Source organism: Nicotiana tomentosiformis, chromosome 3 (assembly GCF_000390325.3).
Source record: "Nicotiana tomentosiformis chromosome 3, ASM39032v3, whole genome shotgun sequence".
NCBI classification, from domain to species: Eukaryota; Viridiplantae; Streptophyta; class Magnoliopsida; order Solanales; family Solanaceae; genus Nicotiana; species Nicotiana tomentosiformis.
Genome location: NC_090814.1, coordinates 148,719,696 through 148,742,035, shown reverse-complemented (window position 1 = coordinate 148,742,035; position 22,340 = coordinate 148,719,696). Strand labels below are relative to the sequence as shown.

Here is a 22,340-nt window from a genome sequence, read left to right as displayed (position 1 = left end):
TCTCATAAAATTTAAGAGAGTAAAAGTGAAACATTCATAGTTGAATTCAAAAATCAACATATTAGCTCATTCTAAACTGAAAAAATTAATTGTAAGTGATTGATGGCAATTATTATTATATCCAACATGGAATGTAACTTTATGCTAATATATTTACTGTTTAAAATCAAATTTAGTCTAAAAATGATTAATTAACTCTAGAGGCGAAAAATAAATACTAAAAGTTTGAAGAGCCAAATTCTCTCACTGCATATTCCTATCGTATTTAGTAAAGTAGAGTCCTCTTTTAATTAATTTTAAGGTTAAATATCTATAGAAAACTTTAAAAGAAGCAATATTATCACTACATTCCTAGCGCATACCATAAAGTTTCCATAAATTGATATAATAATGGGATTTTCCTTTGTCACAAATTAAAGTGATTTTCTTTGTTATTTTTGTAACAAATTTATTTTATTACATAGCTCAAATAAGGAAGATTTAATATAAAAAATTTAGTTGATTTTGAAATCCTAAATATTAGGGAAAAAAGACGAACGACATTTCGCTAAGGACCTTCGTGTTTTCAATATAATATAGATAGATATGAAAAAATGGTACAATCTACATCTTAGGGGTCATTTGATGTGATGGATAATTTAGTACCACCTTATCCTTTATTTGGATACTAATCTCGGGATAAGTTTTTCGAGGATTAAAATAGTACCGGGATAACTTATACATGGCAGAGGGTGAAATAATAATCTCAGGATAAAACAGTAAAATTGATAATCCCAGAATTAGTACAACATACCAAACAGTCAATAAAAAATAATATCAAAATAATTAATCTCAACATAACTAATTTTAATATAATTAATCCTACAATAACTTATTTTCAAACTAGACGGCCCCTCAGAAATGTAAAAGGCTCGTGGTATATTGATATGCCACAAGTATCTTTTGTGATAATCAGCCAGAGAAATATCTCCAACTTGTACTATAGGCCGAATGTTGTCTCGCACTTTGACAATTGCAAGCTCAACGACCTTTCTCTTTTGTTCTTATTTCAGTAGTTGAAATTAAAACTAGAGAGGAAATGTATGCAGTCCTCAGATTCACTTATTATATAAGCTCAATGACCAATTTCTATTTTAATCTTATGATGCCTTTGCTATTAAACTTTAAATACAATATTCGTTTTAGTTGTTACTTAAATTTTATTGTGTCGCATCGTTAAATCCGTCGTTACGTAACGACGAAATGTGCCACTTTATGTAACAACCGATTTGGTGTGGTTGCGTCGTTATCTTGTCTTTTTCTCTCATCTCACCCTTCATTATTATTAAATAATTTTATTATATCATTTATCCTACCTTTTTATATAATAAATTTATCTCGTATCATAATTTTTCTTTATAATATTACAAGTTTATTTTTTATATTACTGGTATGTGATATTATATTAATCAAACGATACAATATAATACAATACGATACATTAGGAAACTATGCGTAAGAACTATCCAAACAAGCTGTTATAGTCCTCATATTCAATTGTGCCAAACACGAAATTTCTTACATTTTGTCCTGAAATTCTATCATACATACAGTGATAGAAACCAAAAGAGATGTGTTTGCTTAATATTGAAGCAAATAGGGGACCTTTTGTATTTTGCTACATACCCCTCTCCTTTTTGTACTTTGGGATTGGATATTCTTGGGACAAAGGAGAAACCCCTATAAATTCCATTACCATCTTTTTCTCTTCTTTTTTCCTTTTAAATTTACTTTACTATCATCTATCATGTACTTTTAAAATTTCGAAAGATAAAATATTACAAAGTTTAATGTCACGTCTCTACTTTATCTCCAAAAAAAAAATCTTCAAATAGTATACCAAATTTTGGAACCAAAATCAATGGCCAAAGTTGTGGTCCACACGCTATTGGAAGTACGCAAGTTACATTAGTTATGAAATTGAGGTTTTTACGCTACAAACAGTCAAACACTCATTTATTGATAGGTCTTGATGTCCTCTTAGCTCCCCTTTCCCTTACCTTTTTTTCTCCTAATCCATTTTAGTATGACCAAATAGTACAGTTTTGTCTATACTATTAATAGTATCAAACAACATGCAATAATTAATTAATGTTGGTAAATAACTACGTACAATAGAAAACAAGTGTGTAACCACCGAAAGGTGTAGTGGTTGCTTAGGATACCGCATCATTTGCTTAGAAATGACCTGATTTATAATTGGTAATTGAAAATTAATCATATTTTTAAAAATAATTGAAATTTAGCTATTTTTTCATATAAAAATAAAATTTGAACAAAAATAATCTTAAAAATCCAGAAAATTTCAGCATAATATATTGTAGTTCGAATTTTTTACATATGAAATTCCAGCATAATATGTTAGAATTTCATAATGTACTGGAGTTCCAACAGAATATGCTGAAAGTTTATATGCAGGAGTTCCATAATTCAGCATATTGTGCTGGAACTTTCCGTGTTTTAGCTAGAGTGTTTTTATTCAAATTTTATCTCCGCATAACATAGTGGCTATGTTTCAATGAATTTGTAAATGCTGACTATTTTTCAATTAGCAATTAGAAAATTGGCTAGCCGAGGGTATTTTTACCCTTTTAAGTAGGAAATACTTTATCCTACTAATAGACGTACACGCTCAATTTCGAATTAGTTCAGTTACCTGGTGATTAAACCGACAAAAGTGCTGATCGGAACGACTGTAATTCAGACTTGGTCAAACTTCATTTCTGTTAAGAAAGAAAAAATAAGTATTAATTTCTGTTAACTATCAAACTCAGAGGGCTCTTAATTGTCTGATTGGGATTTCTACCTATTCCTTTTCAAATACAGCCTGCTAATGATTTATTTAAACAGAAAAGTTCCATCTCCTCTTTTTCACATGTTTTATATTGACAAAGAATAAAAGAAAGAATTTCAATGTGATATTCGACGGTCAACATTGACTGATATATGGCATTTGATTTTTCTCCCAAAAAAAGAATAAAAAAATCTTGGGTAAAGGCGGCCATTGAGTAGTAGTAGAGGACAAAAGAAAAGAATTTTCAGTGACATTTAACTAAACAATTTACTTAAATTGATATAATATGAATAAGATTTAACTCTATATATTAAGTCTGAAAGAACTTTTATATTAATGCATTCTAACGTGTTGTATTTAGGGGTGTCAAACGGATGAGTAGGGTCGGATATGGACGGATAGAAAACGGATAATACAAAAACGAATAAATTATCCGAACCAACTCATATTAAATACGGATAGAAAATGGTTAATCGACGAACACAGACTTCTTGAATATGATTACTTTTGGGAGAATTTCTAATCTCCCAAACTTGAGGAACCCACAATTTGAGTCTTTATAAATATAAAAGTTAAACCCATTAGTTATCCATTGATTATCCATTTTCTAAGTGGATAATATAGTTCTTATCTATATTTGGGCCGTTTTTAAAAAGTTTATTATCCAACCCATTTTTAATGGATAACATGAATGAATAACTGTTTTTTTATCCATTTTGTCACCACTAGTTGTATAAGTAGTTTATTTCATATTTTAAATTCCTAATTTCGCCTTTTTTTTTAATAAATGATTACATATAATTATAACATTATAATATAAATTTTTATTACATTGAAGTGCTCCCTTACTAAAAAAAATTATCATGACATGGAAAGTTGCAAATTAGGATCCTCACTCAGGAAGTGCTGATGACTCATGTCTCATGTTACCTGTAAATGGTGGGAATAACATTTAAAAGCTTACAATAATTTTACATCCATTCTATCCTAGGAAAAGTCAAAGCATGCCTTTAATAATGTTAAAAAGTAGGAGAGCAAAAAAGAGATACTCAAAAATTACAATATAAAATATCAAAGGCACAACCACTTTCAGCTGTTCCCATATGTCATTCCATTTTTACACAAAACCAAAACTTTGAAGCAAAAACCAAATCACCCCAAAAAGCTCTCTTTTTGTGTCTAAATATGGAGAATTTTAGATCTGTATCAACAAGAGAAGGAAGGATGCAAATAGAAAATTATTATGGGTGTCCAACAAATATGCAAGATTTGAGAAGTTTTAGTACTAATTCCTATGCTCCTTATTCATATGGGGGCATAGATAAAGAAGTGAAGATCAAGAAGAGCAAAAGTACAGCATCTTCAAGAAATTGGGCTTTTAATGATCCTGAATTGCAAAGGAAAAGAAGAGTTATTGGATATAAATCATATGCTATGGAGGGTAAAATGAAAGGTTCTTTGAGAAAGAGTTTTAGGTGGATCAAGAATACTTGTAATCATGTAGTTCATGGATTCTGGTGAAATTTGCACTTCATCAAATTGACTAGTAATTTTCTTGGGCTATTGTCTTTTTTTTTTCTTTTTTTTTAAATATTTAATTTAAGCATTTTTTACTTATATAAAATGTACTATCATTGAGTGATAAAGTGGGGGGTTCTCCCCCCCCCCCCCCCCCTTCTCCCCTCTTCTTTATTTTGGTTAGTTATATGAAAAAAGGGATTTCAGAATCCCATTTGTCAGAGCTAAGAAAAATTGCTCATTGTTGTGATCTTGCAAAAAATCATCAATGTAATATATATATATAGATTGGTCTCCTCTTGAGAAAGAAATTGGTCCTTATGTTCTAGAGACATGTTTAATAGCAACAATTACACCTCAAGTTTTACGGCTATTTCCTTTTATTTATGCTCATCTCAGTCTAATATTATACAAAAATCAAAACACAAAACAGAAAAAAGAAGAAGAAGAGAAACAGGAATATCTATATGTGATGATATTAATTCAAGAAGGCTGCTTTTTAGTCATAAGAATAAGAATATAGTACTAAGAGCCCGTTTGAATTGGCTTATTTTAAGTGCTTTTAAGCCAAAATCGCTTTTAAGTCATTTTGTAGTGTTTGGATAAAGTAAAAAAAGTGCTTTTAAGCACTTGTTTTTAAGCTAAAATGACAAAAACAATCCAAAAATCAAAAGCTAGAAATCCTAACTTATGGTTTAAAAACTATTTTGACTTAAAAGTTACTTAAAATAAGCCCATCCAAACAGGCTCTAATTACTAAATGTGAGGTGGTTCCACCGGTTGGGTCGGAGTTTTTGTCTTTAGCACAAAGAGAATTTGGTAGAAAGGGAAAAGAGATATTTGAAGATTGTGCGAGTTTATATTTTAGCTTAGCATGTGCATTTTAGTATTAGGAAGTTTCGCTCAATTCCATAACCTATTAACCTTGTTTTATTTTGTTTTCGGTCAGCCCTATTATTAACCTTTGTTACTCCCTTTGGTCCAGTTTAATTGATTTTTGGCTATTTTCATATATATATATATATATATTAAGAAATTCACCTTTTAGCATTAGTTAACAATGAAATGATCATATTAGTCTTAATTTGTTCATTAGAAATATAATAAATACTCCTAGAGTCTTTAATCCAAGGGAAACTTCGGAAAAAGAAGTTAATTTTTTCTTGATATTTGAAAATATCAATATTGTGGACCAAAAATAAAACTAGAAAATTAATTAATGTAGACCAGAGGGAGTATTAGCTTTTCATCGTTACAAATAACTAATAAGGCCGATATTCGAAGATGCACGCTTAGAATTATTGGCTTCCTTTTACTTCTATTTATTTACGGATGCGTTTTATTGACGAAAGTTATTTTCGATGAAACATATTTTCTTAAAAACTACTTCTTGAAAAGTATCTGTAGATATTTATAAAGAAAATGACTCATGTCGATAAGAAAAAGAAGTTACTTTTCCTTTGGTGAAAAATGTTTTTCTTTCTTAAGCAAACACTTATATTTTCAATAATAACTTTCGTCATATTCAAATAAGATATCTATTTTTACTTCTTAATATTGGACAACGAATGATTTCCTATCACCCATCTTTAATATTTCTTTCCAAAAGATGGAATCTGCTAATAGGGATGGAGTTTCTTTCTGCTTCCTTTTACTTTATAGTTCACTTTTTCCATTGGACAAAAAGTGTATCACCCATCTTGGATATTTTCCTTCAAAAACACGGCATCTGCTTAATATTTTGAATAGCTAGCAATTGAGATTCATCCACAATAGCAAAAAGATGGGTGTAATTCCAACACAGTATGTCTGTTTCAAGTGAATATTTTAGTCTCCGATCATACAAAAAATATCTTCATAATTTCACAACATAGCACCATTTGGAATACTAAGAATTCTAATAAAGGAGGGGGAGAGATGAGAAAAACAGACAAAGCACCAAATGTATAGACAAGCATAAACCAGATTACAAGGGGGATCTCAAATCTGGCTTTGTGACCCATTAATCTCCTTATCATGTTATTGGGGTCACTGTAAATTTCTATTTTTAGTCTTTCGTGATGGCGACTCGTAGCAAAGTGTATCTTTACCCCCCAAGTTGGTGTAATTGTTTTGCCAAGATTTACAGTAACCAGAGAAGCACATCTAGTAATGCAGCCTCTCATCATTTTTATTAACACTCAGGCCCTCTATTCCTTTAAGGGCGGCCTCGAAATTCTTGTCCATTTTAGTGGAGGAGCTGCGCTTCTGATCTGATGACAAAATTGGTGAACTTCTCTGCGCAGCACTGGTAGTTTTACGGAGATGTCCTGGACTGGCATCTGTTTTCCGGGTGTGAGAGGGATCAGGTTCACCACCAGTGAACACTGGGTCACGACTGCTAGACACAGCTGGATGCCTTGATGATCCACTTGTTCGGAAAAAATTAGAACTGGATAACTGCAACAAGAGCTCAGTCAAAATTCTTTTATCTTCGCTGGTTGTCAATAGAATCACAAAACATGAGAATATATTAGCCTGTAATCTGCAAACTGTACTAGATTTTTTATCGCGCTAAATCCTGCTTCTACCATGTGGAATGAATTTTTCTCAGGCAAGCAGTTATATTGACGAAAGAAAATGTCAAATGATGGAAGGTTTTGTGATGTCTACTAGGAAAAAGTGCAATGCAGATGAGAGATAAATACAAATAAGTAGTAACCAAGAAAAAACGACACAAAATTGATGATTTTGGTAAATTAAAATGCCACAAATTATGCCATCTATAGCTTAACAAAGTTGGTCGCACTCACAATCTTGTGCCGACTGGTAATTCTGTAAAAGTGTCACAATTTACTGTAAAACAACAAGAGCGACAGAGCGAGGACTCACCTCTTTACCCGTGGATAAATCATTGCCAACTGTCCCTTTTTGCTTAGCTAAGCTTCCAGAGTTGAAATGCAGCCCTGTGTTCCTATTACGTGTAAGATTTGCTGAAGAATAACCATTAGGCCGACCTTCTTCACCACCTGCATTATATGTCTAGCATGTAATTTGCAGGTCCCAAGGAAATAGCAAACTAGAAGATTGCATATTAGAATTACTTCCCTGAACAAAATTAACTAAGATTATGAACTAGTGAACACTTCACATGCTAATTGTACTTTTTCCATTAAAGGCTAGAGATAACATTTATTAGGAATGATCTGAGGATGAAATTCTATGGACAGTAAGTAGTAAACAGCAAAGAAACTTATACAAGCTTTGTTGGAAGTAATGTCCAGTTTCATTATAAGTCTACCATCGGCAAACCCCAAAGCTCTAACATGCACTGATTGCTCATAATTTTCTTTTATGCTTGAAGTAGAGATACATAAGAGACCCACCTGATTGCCTCTCAACATTAGCAAGAGCATGAGGCATCCCTGAACTTGGTCCAGCAGTACCACCCTGTACCAAAATTACCATTTCATTTCAACATTTTGAGGCCAATTAACACACAACTGATCTGCCTAAGTCACTCACAAGAGCACGAGATGGAGGATTGGCAAGTTGTGACTGCTGATATTTCAAAATAGTCCAGTCAAATACATAATCAAACTGAAAACCTGAAAAGACGAAAAAAGAGGAGAAAAAAGCAAAAATGAATAATACAGATTCTAGAAAAAAACATTAATTGAGCTTATACAGCTAGTATTATTGTATGGAAAGCAAGAAATAATCATACCTTCACGAATGAAAAGGTCACGAAAAATTCTCTTGAGATAAGCATAATCTGGTTTATCCTCAAATCTCAGTGATCGACAGTAGTGAAAATATGATGCAAACTCTGTAGGATAGCCACGACACAATGTCTAGAAAAGAAAAATTTGTGTCAGCATCATCATTAAAAATCATATCGCTAGCATAAGAAAAATGTTAAGAACATAAAATGCCTCTATTGATGTTGAAACTTTCTTCTCACTGATCCTCTCATACTTCTGTTTCTTTGTGCCTGCTTTCAGCCCCTGCCAAGGAAGACTACACATTTTGAAATCAGTAAATAGATATGTCAAGAAAGAAGAGTGAAAGCAAATTAAAAAAAAGGAGATATACATAAAGAGATTCTACCTTCCTCTTAAGAAATACATTAGAACATAACCCAGTGACTCCAAATCATCCCTTCGGCTTTGTTCTATAGGTTTGATAGCAACAAAGGAATCAAGGATAGCTTCAAGAATAAGCGCAATCCACATACACAAAATTGTACAAAAGTTTAAAAAACCAAAAGCTTACCTATGCCAAGGTGAGTATTCATGCTTGCATATCTGGCAGTTCCTGTCAAATTTTTGTTTTCTCTGTATTTGAAAATTAGAAGAATAAAATAAAATTACTCATTCATTATCTAGAGATAAATCATTTTCTTAGCTAACAAATCGCATGAGAAAAGAATCTCAAAAGTGTACTATAACGGAACTGAACACAAAAAATAAATACTACAACTTTGACAAGCTCAAAAATCAAATAACCTACCTCAATACAAACCAACCGCAATACTCTCCTCTCACTACTTAAATTTCAGTAAATAGTGTGTCTTTCGAATAAATAATGAAAACATCTCCATGGCAATTAGACATGGTGGCACTAGATTGATGAAGCCTTCTCCTTCCACCAGTAACTCAGAGAGAGAAAGAGAATCAATCAAGGGAACTTAGGAAAATGAACTCTAACCATAGGAAAAATTAACCAACATGCCTCGACGTCAAACTAGCTGAGGTTGACGATATCATGATTTGACTATTTTTACGCTGGCAGTCAACTTACTGTAACTCTCTTCCTTTATCTGGACTTGAGAAATAAGTTACCAAATTTTTCTCTAACGTCACTGCCTAACCGGAGTTAATGAAAAAAGAGATAACTAGAATACATTATAGAGGTATAGGACTTGAATGGAAGCCAGCATCTTGACCTATTATAATTTTTAAGAAATTCCGATAATATTCTTGTTTAAATAATTCATTCTCACTCTAGAAAATTAGAAAATGAATATAAGCAAGCATTTGAGCTGGAAAGACAGGAGAAAGATCCACAGCAGAAGCTATAAATGATGTAAGTTTCCTTTTTTAAGTTAATAATGTATATTTCATGTTTTGTCTGTGTAGGAGCTTACTCACCTATTTTATAAGCTTTAGCATCTTCTTGATGCCTTTTTAAATGTAATTTCTTCCTTCATTAAAAACATAGTATATTTCATATTCTAAAATTCATAAGCCATTTCATCTGCTGCTTCTTGCCTCTTAAGTGGGAGTCAGTATTGTCAAAGGCAAAAAAGCCTAGAAAAGAGTCAAGATCTTCTAGGGTTTTAACTTTTAAGTACAAAGATCAAGTGAAGTGTGGGCTTGAGAAAGATGCCAATGAAGGAAAAAAATGTGTACTTCAAGAAAAATAGTTATAAATACAAATAATAATCATTTGGATGAAAAAGAATTGTTTATTTAGATGAACGGTGAAACTCTTTTACAAAAATATCACATTTTAACATCACTTATTTCACTTAGATATCAAATTTGATATCTAAGTGAAATCATGTTAGATAAGATGAAAAACCATTTTAAATTTCTGATGCAGTTCTAAGTTTCTAATGACTAATTTGCTTATACCAAATTTCTGATACCAATTTGTGATATACTAGTGATACCAACACATATAACGATCCTAGTAACTCTACATCACATTGTGTCAATACCAAGAAATCTAGGAGACCCAATGTAGCTGGTAATTTTGGACTCGCTTGGTGTTTGACTAGGATAGTATCTTATGATTTAAAGAGAGAAAAGAAACAAACTGAAATTCCCTATGTCTTTACTTACAACTCCCTCAAACCATAAGCACTTGTTTTACTTTTCTGTTTGGGATGTCTACCATCCGTTTTCTTTGAAAGTAATTTCTTGATTCATTTTACATGCCAAAAGAGGTTTTAACGGATAAATATATCATTCTTCTCAGTAGACCTTTAACCTCTACTTTGTTCTTCTACAACACAAAAGTCAAACTCTGGTCACAATAATTCCCTACAGATATTAAACAACTCTTATCTTGAACTCTACTGTTAATAAGTCTCACAAGTCAAAAAGGGACAAACTAATTGAAATACAGGAGTATCTCTGAAGGAGGAAGAAAGGATCATAGTGTTATAGAGTTGATGCAAACTAAAAGAATTCATCTTTTTTGTCCCTTCATAGAAAAATCTACAACAAGACAAAATAGAGCTCATACTTGTTATGAAACCATCCTCAATCCCATAGATAGAAGATTATCTTATCCTCTCTTGAAAAGTTCAAAGGAGCTTACCTATATGATTAATCAAAAAATAGATGGGGCGGGGTGTTTTTGGGAGCTTACCTATATGGAATATGCTGATGGGTGGTGGAGTCCCTATACTTCTTGGCCAGCCCAAAATCAATTACATAGACCTATATGTAAAAAATGGTAGTGATGAATCAATAATTTTCCTACCAGCAACAAGTGGATGTATAGCAACCAATAGCTTTGATCCCAATACCTGATTTGCACGTCTTCCTAATCCCATCAAGAAGTTGTCTGGTTTTATATCTCGATGAAGAAAAGATTTGGCATGTACAAATTCAACTCGATTTATCTGAAAATTGAGTACGACGAAAACAGGTTTATAGAGTTAACGAAATAAATAACAAGTGCAAAACTTCACACCTACCATCTGGTCTGCAAGCATAAGAACAGTCTTTAAGGACAGCTTCCTACTGCAGAAATTGAAGAGATCTTCAAGACTAGGTCCCAGTAAATCCATCACAAGGACATTATAATCTCCTTCGACTCCAAACCATTTCAAATTGGGAATTCCAGCTATCAACGTCAAAAAAATTCCAACTGATAAGGACAAGGTATAAACATCGTGTAAAAGAAGCAATAGTAACCAACAAGAGAATGAGAAATTACTTCCTCCTTGTAGTATTTTATACAACTTTGATTCATATAATAGTTGAGGATGCTTTGTCTTCACATTTTCCTGAGTAATAGAAACAGCAAAAGTATTTTAATCGCAATGACAAAAATGTTCCACCAATCTTTGAACATAAATAGGATTTCTAGTGTTCCACAAGCTAATAACTATTTCAATATCATGTTAGGTTATTTAGATCCTTTCATTTGTTTCAGCTACTAAAAACCAGGGGGGTAAAAGAGCTGCCTGGGAATATCCATTTACTGTTGCTGGTGTAAATATTATATTCAGGATTATGCAGCTTCTAGATCTAAATGCAAGTGAGGAAAAAGTTAAAGTAATTCATACTAACAAATAATGAGAAATACTCCAACTTTTAACTAATAGCAGCTCGAATTCCTTACTTAAGCAATCAGGAAGCTACAAAAATACAGAATTATACTAACAGGTACGTGCTGAATGTTAAAAATTTGGAAAAAAGCAAATGAAAATTCAATATTTACCAGCTTAACGCCAACCTCTTCATTAGTCTGAACATTAGTCCCTGAAAATGACAAAATTATAATTATCCACAAATGAAAAACAAAACAAAAAAATTAATTACAAAGAGCAAAATTGAAGAATGTGTATACCGAGGTAGATCTCACCAAAGGAGCCGCTACCGATTTTCCGGCCCAAACGAAACTTATTACCAACACGAGGCTCCATTAATTAGAGGCTCGATGATTAATTAGGAAAATAATTAAACGAAAACCCAGTTATAAATAGGAAAACTTTGAATCAACAAATTAATCCACAAAAATGGATCCAAAGAAGAAAAAAGCTATTATTAGGTTTATCTTATGAAAGAAATTAATGGATAAAATATGATTTAATATATGCAGATTTCAGCTTTTTGTCTTGTTGTTCCCTCGGAGGTCATGGCGTTGGAGCAGGAGAAGAATCATCTTTTAATCTTTTACATTACTGCTTCAGCTTTGCTTTTGATCCAACTCTCTCTCTCTCTCTCTCTCTAATCTTCTTCTTCCTACTGCATTTTACGTTTTCCCTTTTTTTTTCGCGGGTATTGAATTAAGACCCAACTCCGTTATTCCATTTTTAACCTGTCTTTTGTCAATTAATTTTGCCTTTAATCTCGAATTAGTTAGATAAATCCTTTATATTCAGCTTTATGTGGTGTATTCCATCTTACTTTGATAGTAATTAATGGGGAAAATCAGAAATAATGGAGTATAATTTATCGTTGGTTATTGAAAAATAGTTACAATTTTAAAAGTAAACGAAATGTAGTCACTTGTTCATGTAACGATAAAATATGTACAAAAATACCCCTTAAGAATCTGAAAAAATTTAAGCATATTGTGATGGAGTTCGAATTTTTTACATATGAGATTCCAATGTAATATGCTGGAATTTTATAATGTACTCGAGTTTCAACATAATATGCTACAAGTTTATACACAATAGTTCCATAATCTAGCATATTATACTGGAATTTTCCGTTTCAGCTAGGATATTTTTGTCCAAGTTTTGTCTCTGTATAAAATAGTAATTATTTTTCAATAACTTTACAAACACCGGCTATTTTCGATTATAAGTCTGAAAACTCGCTAGCCCATGCTAATTTCGCGTAATTAATTTGTATTAAAGGAATTCTAGAAAAGCATTTGACCAACACAAGATATAATGTATGCATAACAATTAAGCTTAATTCCTCCACTTGTTGTGGCACGTTTAAAATCAAAATTACATTTTTTTCTAAGTGTTTAACGGAAAAATTAGATAACGTTAGATTTGTGTGTGGTTCTAAGGATATGCGATACAATTCGATATAAATCGCGTAGAGAAATGGAAGTATATGTATCGTTGGCTGTAAGAATGAAAATAATAAGCAAAAAAGAATGAATAAGTAAAACAAACATAAGGGGATAACTATCAATATAAGAAGTGATCTTCCTTTCTCCTGTTTTTCCTCTCTCCCTGCCTCTTTGGCTTACAAGGATCCCCCTTTTATAGAAGAGGGTTATTATAAAAAATAATAAAATATATAGTGGAAGGCCCATGGTGACTTGTCTCTTCTTCGATTCCCGCCAAGATTCTCTCTCTTGGTGCGGTTGCAACGGCTCTTGTCTGTGAGCTCGGTACTAGCTCGAACTCGTTACTGGGTCGGGCCCTTCGGTCTCGGATCGAGTTCGACCTTCGAGATGGACGTCGCGTATTTCCGACCTCGAAGCAGTGCCTTGCGGATCGATTCGGCCACAGGCTCGATAGGATTATCGAGCCGCCTCCTCGAGTGACCTTCGGGCTCGAGGTTCGTTAGTACCGACCTCAGAGCTCACTCCCAAAACTTCATTCCGGTTTTTTAACACTCGAACTCGATCGAACGTAGGAAGGCCGAAATCTATTTCGACCGTATACAGATAGTCCCCTCGTTTCTCGGAAAAGGATGTGGCGAGAAACGATATGATTTCCCAGCAGCTCGATCAGATATACACTGATATTTTTATCGATCCCGACCATGATGTATGTAATGCTCGATCATCTTATGCGTCTTTACAGTCCCCGACTTTATCGAGGATACCCGAATTTTTTCTTCCCCTGTGGGAATTGTCAGTTACCTTTGGTCTTTGGTGACCGGAGAAGATCAATCAGTGATGAATGCGACGGAGCCCGCCTGTCTTTTCAGCGAGGCCCAACATGCTTTGAATCAGGTAACTTCTGATGGCGTTTTCGCCGCCTCTGTACAAAAAATTTGTAAATACAAATATTTCTTCTTTTTGAAGAGAAATGACCTTTCAAACTAAATAGATAGTTTGAATTTAAATCTCTGTTTCTTTCGGGCTTCGTGGGTAGTCCCCTTTGCTTTATCGGGCTCGAGCGTCCTTCAGCTTAAATAGTCAAGTGTTTATTCTAACTCGAAGAAATGAGTAGTTTTGCTCGAAATAATGTAGCCCCTAGGCGTAATAGTCGAGCGAGTGATTGCTCGAACTCGAAATAAAGGTAGCTCGTAGGCTTGGTAGTCAAATGAATGATTCGAACTTGATGCAATGTAGCCCGTAGGCATAATAGTCGAAGTAGCCCGTAGGCTAAATGGTCGAGTGAGTGATTGTTCGAACTCGAAATAAAGGTAGCCCTTAGGCTTGGCAGTCGAGCGAATGATTCGAACTCGATGCAATGTAGCCCATAGGCATAATAGTCGAAGTAGCCTGTAGGCTTAATGGTCGAGTGAATGATTGCTCGAACTCAAAATAAAGGTAGCCCTTAGGCTTAGCAGTCGAGTGAATGGTTCGAACTCGATGCAATGTAGCCCGTATGCATAGTAGTCAAAGTAGCCCGTAGGCTTGGCAGTCGAGCGAATGATTCGAACTCGATGCGATGTAGCCCGTAGGCGTAATAGTCGAAGTAGCCCGTAGGCTTAATGGTCGAGTGAGTGATTGCTCAAACTCGAAATAAAGGTAGCCCGTAGGCTTGGCAGTCGAGCGAATGGTTCGAACTCGATGCAATGTAGCCCGTAGGCATAATAGTCAAAGTAGCCCGTAGGCTTAATGGTTGAGTGAGTGATTGCTCGAACTCGAAATAAAGGTAGCCCGTAGGCTTGGCAGTCGAGCGAATAGTTCGAACTCGATGCAATGTAACCTGTAGGCATAATAGTCAAAGTAGCCCGTAGGCTTAATGGTCGAGTGAATGATTGCTCGATGCTGTTTGCATAATAAATCTTGAACATAGGATATTGGTAAATAAGAGAGCTTTCTTTGCAAGTCATTATACATGGGTTTATGCTTTGCGTCAAGGCTCGGGCCAACTGTATAAGCATGGTTCGTTTTGACCATTTGGCCCTTACGACGTTTCCCGTTGAGACACTGTTTGTCATGAAATAACGAAGTAACTTCTTTCGCACCGAACTTGATAATCATCACAGATGCGTTCAATGATAAAGCCCCCATGTGTACGAGGTTGATTTTAAAGAGGCCTCGGATACTCAACAGTAGTATCGTTTCCGCTATATGGCTGGTATCTATCTCTGGTCGACTTTTGCTTTTTTGTAACGGACCTAGAAATCAACTGGTCATCTTCGACTCTTATTTTGGATTGATATCGATTGTGAACATCGGTCCAAGTAATAGCTGAGTACTCAATCAGATTTTGCTTCAGCCGCCGTGAAGCCCTCGAGCTTCGCTCATTTAGACCTTGAGTGAAAGCTTGAACAACCCAATCGTCTGTGACTGGTGGCAGATCCATTCGTTCCGTTTGAAAACGAGCTACGAACTCTCTTAGCATCTCGTTATCCTTTTGTATTACCTTGAACATGTCCGACTTTTTGGTTTCGACCTTTATGGCTCCGGCATGTGCTTTTACGAAACAATCTGCAAGCATAACAAAAGAATCAATGGAGTTAGATGGTAAATTATGATACCATATCATTGCCCCTTTGACAGAGTTTCACAGAATTTTTTCAATAATACAGATTCGATCTCATCATCTTCCAAATCATTGCCCTTGATGGCACACGTGTAAGAAGTGACGTGCTCGTTGGGGTTGGTCGTTCCGTTATATTTGGGTATTTCAGGCATACGGAATTTTTTGGGGATTGGTTTTGGGGCTACACTCGAGGGAAAAGGCTTTTGAATGAATTTTTTTCGAATCTAGACCTTTTATCATTGGTGGAGCTCCCGGGATTTGGTCGACCCTGGAATTATATGTCTCTATTTTTTTATCGTCGGCTTCGACTCGATTTGTGAGTTCTTCGAGCAATTTAGTAATTTCGGGAGTAGTCCCCGATTCTTGCTCATTTGACTTCTCTATGGCAGGTTCCGTTCTGTGGGTTACTTCTCAAAGCGGATTGGGCTTCGGCCTGCTTTGTACCTGAGTTTGGCTCTGCAACTGAGCTATCGCTATTTGCTGGGCTTGCAACATCTCGAAGATCAACCGTAAGCTGACTCCGATCTCCTCCACATAATGGGTGTCTCGAGCTACGGATCGAGTACCGCCCTGAATGCTTCTTTCCGGTTCAAAACGCTGATTCGCCCCTAGAGCTATTTGTGAATTAACATCCAATGGTACTTCGGCTCGAATTTCGGGTGCTTCGATTCGAGCCTCATTTCCATCATCGAGTGGCCTTCCGGCCCCGGATGCTAAGTTGTTGGTTTCATGTTGAAGGCCGGCTTCGTGGTCGATAGGTGAAGCCATTGCTGATTTGAAGTTGCAAACTGGCGTGTACTTTAGATTTATATCAAACGATCACTGTTACCCTTAGCACCACGGTGGGCGCCAAACTGTTTACCGAAAAAATCGGATAACGTTAGATTTGTGTATGGTTCTAAGGATATGCGATACAATTCGATATAAATCGCGTAGAGAAATGGAAGTATATGTATCGTTGGCTGTGAGAATGAAAATAATAAGCAAAAAAGAATGAATAAGTAAAACAAACATAAAGGGATAACTATCAATATAAGAAGGGATCTTTCTTTCTCCTGTTTTTCCTCCCCCATCCCTTTGGCTTACAAGGATCCCCCTTTTATAGAAGAGGGTTATTATAAAAAATAATAAAACATATAGTGGAAGGCCCATGATGACTTGTCTCTTCTTCGATTCCCGCCAAGATTCTCTCTCTTGGTACGGTTACAACGGCTCTTGTCTGTGAGCTCAGTACTAGCTCGAACTCGTTACTGGGTCAGGCCCTTCGGTCTCGGATCGAGTTCGACCTTCGAGATGGATGTCACGTATTTCCGACCTCGAAGCAGTGCCTTGCGGATCGATTCGGCCACGGGCTTGATAGGATTATCGAGCTGCCTCCTCGAGTGATCTTCGGGCTCGAGGTTCATTAGTACCGACCTCAGAGCTCACTCCCAAAACCTCATTCCGGCTTTTTAACACTCGAACTCGATCAAACGTAGGAAGGCCGAAATCTATTTCGACCGTATACAGATAGTCCCCTCATTTCTTGGAAAAGGATGTGGTGAGAAACGATATGATTTTCCAGCAGCTCGATCAGATATACACTGATGTTTTTATCGATCCCGACCATGACGTATGTAATGCTCGATCATCTTATGCGACTTTACAGTCACCGACTTTATCGAGGATACCCGAATTCTTTCTTCCCCTGTGGGAATTGTCAGTTACCTTCGGTCCTTGGTGACTGGAGAAGATCAATTAGTGATGAATGCGACAGGGCCCGCCTGTCTTTTCAACGAGGCCCAACATACTTTGAATCAGGTAACTTCTGATGGCGTTTTCGCCGCCTCTATACAAAAAATTTGTAAATACAAATATTTCTTCTTTTTGAAGAGAAATGACCTTTCAAACTAAATAGATAGTTTGAATTTAAATCTCTGTTGCCTTCGGGCCTCGTGGGTAGTCCCCTTTGCTTTATCGGGCTCGAGCGTCCTTCAGCTTAAATAGTTAAGTGTTTATTCTAACTCGAAGAAATGAGTAGTTTTGCTCGAAATAATGTAGCCCGTAGGCGTAATAGTCAAGCGAGTGATTGCTCGAACTCGAAATAAAGGTAGCCCGTAGGCTTGGTAGTCAAATGAATGATTCGAACTTGATGCAATCTAGCCCGTAGGCATAATAGTCGAAGTAGCCCGTAGGCTTAATGGTCGAGTGAGTGATTATTCGAAATCGAAATAAAGGTAGCCCGTAGGCTTGGCAGTCGAGCGAATGATTCGAACTCGATGAAATGTAGCCCGTAGGCATAATAGTCGAAGTAGCTCGTAGGCTTAATGGTCGAGTGAGTGATTGCTCGAACTCGAAATAAAGGTAGCCCTTAGGCTTGGCAGTCGAATGAATGGTTCGAACTCGATGCAATGTAGCCCGTAGGCATAATAGTCAAAGTAGCCCGTAGGCTTGGCAGTCGAGCGAATGATTCGAACTCGATGCGATGTAGCCCGTAGGCGTAATAGTCGAAGTAGCCTGTAGGCTTAATGGTCGAGTGAGTGATTGCTCGAACTCGAAATAAAGGTAGCCCGTAGGCTTGGCAGTCGAGCGAATGGTTCGAACTCGATGCAATGTAGCCCGTAGGCATAATAGTCAAAGTAGCCCGTAGGCTTAATGGTCGAGTGAGTGATTGCTCGAACTCGAAATAAAGGTAGCCCGTAGGCTTGGCAGTCGAGCGAATGATTCGAACTCGATGAAATGTAGCCCGTAGGCATAATAGTCGAAGTAGCCCGTAGGCTTAATGGTCGAGTGAGTAATTGCTCGAACTCGAAATAAAGGTAGCCCTTAGGCTTGGCAGTCGAGTGAATGGTTCGAACTCGATGCAATGTAGCCCGTAGGCATAATAGTCAAAGTAGCCCGTAGGCTTGGCAGTCGAGCGAATGATTCGAACTCGATGCGATGTAGCCCGTAGGCGTAATAGTCGAAGTAGCCTGTAGGCGTAATGGTCGAGTGAGTGATTGCTCAAACTCGAAATAAAGGTAGCCCGTAGGCTTGGCAGTCGAGCGAATGGTTCGAACTCGATGCAATGTAGTCCGTAGGCATAATAGTCAAAGTAGCCCGTAGGCTTAATGGTCGAGTGAGTGATTGCTCGAACTCGAAATAAAGGTAGCCCGTAGGCTTGGCAGTCGAGCGAATGGTTCGAACTCGATGCAATGTAGTCCGTAGGCATAATAATCAAAGTAGCCCGTAGGCTTAATGGTCGAGTGAATAATTGCTCGAACTCAAAATAAAGGTAGCCCGTAGGCTTGGCGGTCGAGCGAATAATTCGAACTCGATGTTGTTTGCATAATAAATCTTGAACATAGGATATCGGTAGAGAAGAGAGCTTTCTTTGCAAGTCATTATACATGGGTTCATGCTTTGCGTCAAGGCTTGGGCCAACTATATAAGCATGGTTCGTTTTGACCATTTGGCCCTTACGACGTTTCCCGTTGAGACACTGTTTGTCATGAAATAACGAAGTAACTTCTTTCGCACCAAACTTGATAATCATCACATATGTGTTCAATGATAAAGCCCCCCTGTGTACGAGGTTGGTTTTAAAGAGGCCTCGGATACTCAGCAGTAGTATCGTTTTCGCTATATGGCTGGTATCGATCTCTGGTCGACTTTTGCTTTTTTGTAACGGACCTAGGAGTCAACTGGTCATCTTCGACTCTTATTTTGGATTGATATCGATTGTGCACATTGGCCCAAGTAATAGCTGGGTACTCAATCAGATTTTGCTTCAGCCGCCGTGAAGCCCTCGAGCTCCGCTCATTTAGACCTTGAGTGAAAGTTTGAACAACCCAATCATCTGTGACTGGTGGCAGATCCATTCGTTCTGTTTGAAAACGAGCTATGAACTCCCTTAGCATCTCGTTATCCTTTTGTATTACCTTGAACAGGTCCGACTTTCTGGTTTCAACCTTTATGGCTCCGGCATGTGCTTTTACGAAACAATCTGCAAGCATAGCAAAAGAATCAATGGAGTTAGATGGTAAATTATGATACCATATCATTGCCCCCTTTGACAGGGTTTCACCGAAATTTTTCAATAATACAGATTCGATCTCATCATCTTCCAAATCATTATCCTTGATGGCACACGTGTAAGAAGTGACGTGCTCGTTGGGGTCGGTCGTTCCGTTATATTTGGGTATTTTGGGCATACAGAATTTTTTGGGGATTGATTTTGGGGCTACACTCGAGGGAAAAGGTTTTTGAATGAATTTTTTCGAATCTAGACCTTTTATCATTGGTGGAGCTCCCGGGATTTGGTTGACCCTGAAATTATATGTCTCTATTTTTTTATCGTTGGCTTCGACTCGTTTTGTGAGTTCCTCGAGCAATTTAATAATTTCGGGAGTAGTCCACGATTCTTGCTCATTTGACTTCTCTATGGCTGGTTCCGTTCTGTGGGTTACTTCTCGAAGCGGATTGGGCTCCGGCTTGCTTTGTACCTGAGTTTGGCTCTGCAACTGAGCTATCGCTATTTGTTGGGCTTGTAACATCTCGAAGATCAACCGTAAGCTGACTCCGATCTCCTCCACATTATGGGTGTCTCGAGCTACGGATCGAGTACCGCCCTGAATGCTTCTTTCCGGTTCGGAACGCTGATTCGCCCCTAGAGCTATTTGTGAAATAACATCCAATGGTACTTCGGCTCGAATTTCGGGTGCTTCGATTCTGGCCTCAGTGCCATCATCGAGTGGCCTTCCGGCCCCGGATGCTAAGTTGTTGGTTTCATCTTGAAGGTCGGCTTCGTGGTCGATAGGTGAAGCCATTGCTGATTTGAAGTTGCAAACTGGCGTGTACTTTAGATTTATATCAAACGATCACTGTTACCCTTAGCCCCACAGTGGGCACCAAACTGTTTACCGAAAAAATCGGATAACGTTAGATTTGTGTATGGTTCTAAAGATATGCGATACAATTCGATATAAATCGCGTAGAGAAATGGAAGTATATGTATCGTTGGCTGTGAGAATGAAAATAATAAGCAAAAAAGAATGAATAAGTAAAACAAACATAAGGGGATAACTATCAATATAAGAAGTGATCTTCCTTTCTCCTGTTTTTTCTCCCCCCTCCCTTTGGCTTACAAGGATCCCCCTTTTATAGAAGAGGGTTATTATAAAAAATAATAAAACATATAGTGGAAGGCCCATGATGACTTGTCTCTTCTTCGATTCCCGCCAAGATTCTCTCTCTTGGTGCGGTTGCAACGGCTCTTGTCTGTGAGCTCGGTACTAGCTCGAACTCGTTACTGGGTCGGGCCCTTCGGTCTCGGATCGAGTTCGACCTTCAAGATGGACGTCGCGTATTTTCGACCTCGAAGCAGAGCCTTGCGGATCGATTCGGCCACAGGCTCGATAGGATTATCGAGCCGCCTCCTCGAGTGACCTTCAGGCTCGAGGTTCGTTAGTACCGACCTCAGAGCTCACTCCCAAAACCTCATTCCGGCATTTTAACACTCGAACTCGATCGAACGTAGGAAGGCCGAAATCTATTTCGACCGTATATAGTAAGTCAACATCAATTCCAATTGATTATATGTCATTTAATTGGATTTCATGTATTTATATGTACATCATCCTCTTTACCGTTTTAAATTATTATAATATTGCATAATTTTTATATATAATCAAATGTATCGTATGATTTCTATTTTCTTATCTATATATACTATGCTACTTGAGATTGACAACAACCACTTCAATCCCAAATTAGTTTAGCGTATCATTTGATGCGTAAAACTCTCAAAATCAGATGCTCTATTTGCTAGTAACTTCTTCAAAATTGAAAGGAGAAATGGAAATATAAAATAGATTTGACAGTAGCCAACCGCAACCAAACCAATGTAACGGATTAGGTAGTTTGGTCTTGAATTAGTATTTGGCTCACTCTACTAAGTTTAATGTGAAAGTTGTTAAGATTTTTAGGTAAAGATCACTCAACTGAATTAAGTTAAACACACGTTTGCAGTGCTCAATTAGTCATCGAGGTAATCTTGACAACAACTTCATAAATTATTGACTTCGAAAATGTTTAAAGGATGACTAATCTTTTGATAATGATGTCATTAGAAGTAGAATAAAATTATAAAGAGGCCACATATTCGTATGAATTATTTTGATGATTATAACAAAAAACATATGGGGAGCCTTGGCAATAATGGTAAGAGTTGCCGCTGCGTAATCAGGAGGTCACGTGTTCAAGTCGTGAAAATAACCTTTTGCAGAGATACAAAGTAAGATTGCATACAATAGATCCAAGTGGCCTGACCCTTTTCGGAACCCGCACACAGCGGGGACTTAGTGCTTCAGGCTGCCCTTTATCCTTTTTCTATTAATATAACATTTCAATGAAAGATTGTATACAATATATCTAATGTGGAATGGCCCTTCCCGGGACCCCACACATAGCGGTAACTTTGTACATCGGACTGTCCTTTATTCATTTTGTATTAGTATAACATTTCAATAAAAGATTGCATATAATAAATCCAATGTGGTCTGGACCTTTCCGAAACCCCGCTCATTGCGGGAACTTAGTACATCGGGCTGCTCTTTATCCTTTTTCAATTGTAACATTTCAATGAAACTAGTCCACAGGTAAGCAAAACCAAAA

At 36.7% G+C, this 22,340-nt stretch overlaps 2 protein-coding genes across 2 annotated transcripts; one reads left to right on the top strand and one right to left on the bottom strand.

The window, feature by feature from the left end:
* Positions 1-4,018: 4,018 nt before the first annotated feature.
* On the top strand, positions 4,019-4,354 carry LOC138908659 (uncharacterized). The gene has a single exon (XM_070199340.1). It carries the CDS (start codon positions 4,019-4,021, stop codon positions 4,352-4,354), a length of 336 nt encoding a protein of 111 aa, XP_070055441.1.
* A 1,770-nt stretch (positions 4,355-6,124) lies between these two features.
* On the bottom strand, positions 6,125-12,329 carry LOC104121538 (casein kinase 1-like protein 2). Its single transcript, XM_009633556.4, has 14 exons — positions 11,921-12,329; positions 11,792-11,832; positions 11,285-11,354; positions 11,043-11,191; positions 10,872-10,967; positions 10,712-10,782; positions 8,606-8,667; positions 8,441-8,504; positions 8,266-8,350; positions 8,058-8,184; positions 7,856-7,938; positions 7,717-7,780; positions 7,223-7,359; positions 6,125-6,790 (listed from the first exon to the last, which is right to left on the bottom strand). The coding sequence occupies exons 1-14, from the start codon at positions 11,994-11,996 to the stop codon at positions 6,497-6,499; spliced, it is 1,419 nt and encodes a 472-aa protein (XP_009631851.1). The 5' UTR covers positions 11,997-12,329; the 3' UTR covers positions 6,125-6,496.
* Positions 12,330-22,340: the final 10,011 nt, after the last annotated feature.

Excerpts from the sequence above, each read along its gene's own strand:
- LOC138908659 (XM_070199340.1), top strand. The coding sequence starts at position 4,019 with ATGGAGAATTTTAGATCTGTATCAACAAGAGAAGGAAGGATGCAAATA.
- LOC104121538 (XM_009633556.4), bottom strand. The coding sequence starts at position 11,996 with ATGGAGCCTCGTGTTGGTAATAAGTTTCGTTTGGGCCGGAAAATCGGT. Across the intron at positions 11,833-11,920 it reads CTTTGGTGAGATCTACCTCG|GGACTAATGTTCAGACTAAT; the intron begins GTATACACATTC and ends TGTCATTTTCAG. Across the intron at positions 6,791-7,222 it reads ATTTATCCACGGGTAAAGAG|TTATCCAGTTCTAATTTTTT; the intron begins GTGAGTCCTCGC and ends CTCTTGTTGCAG.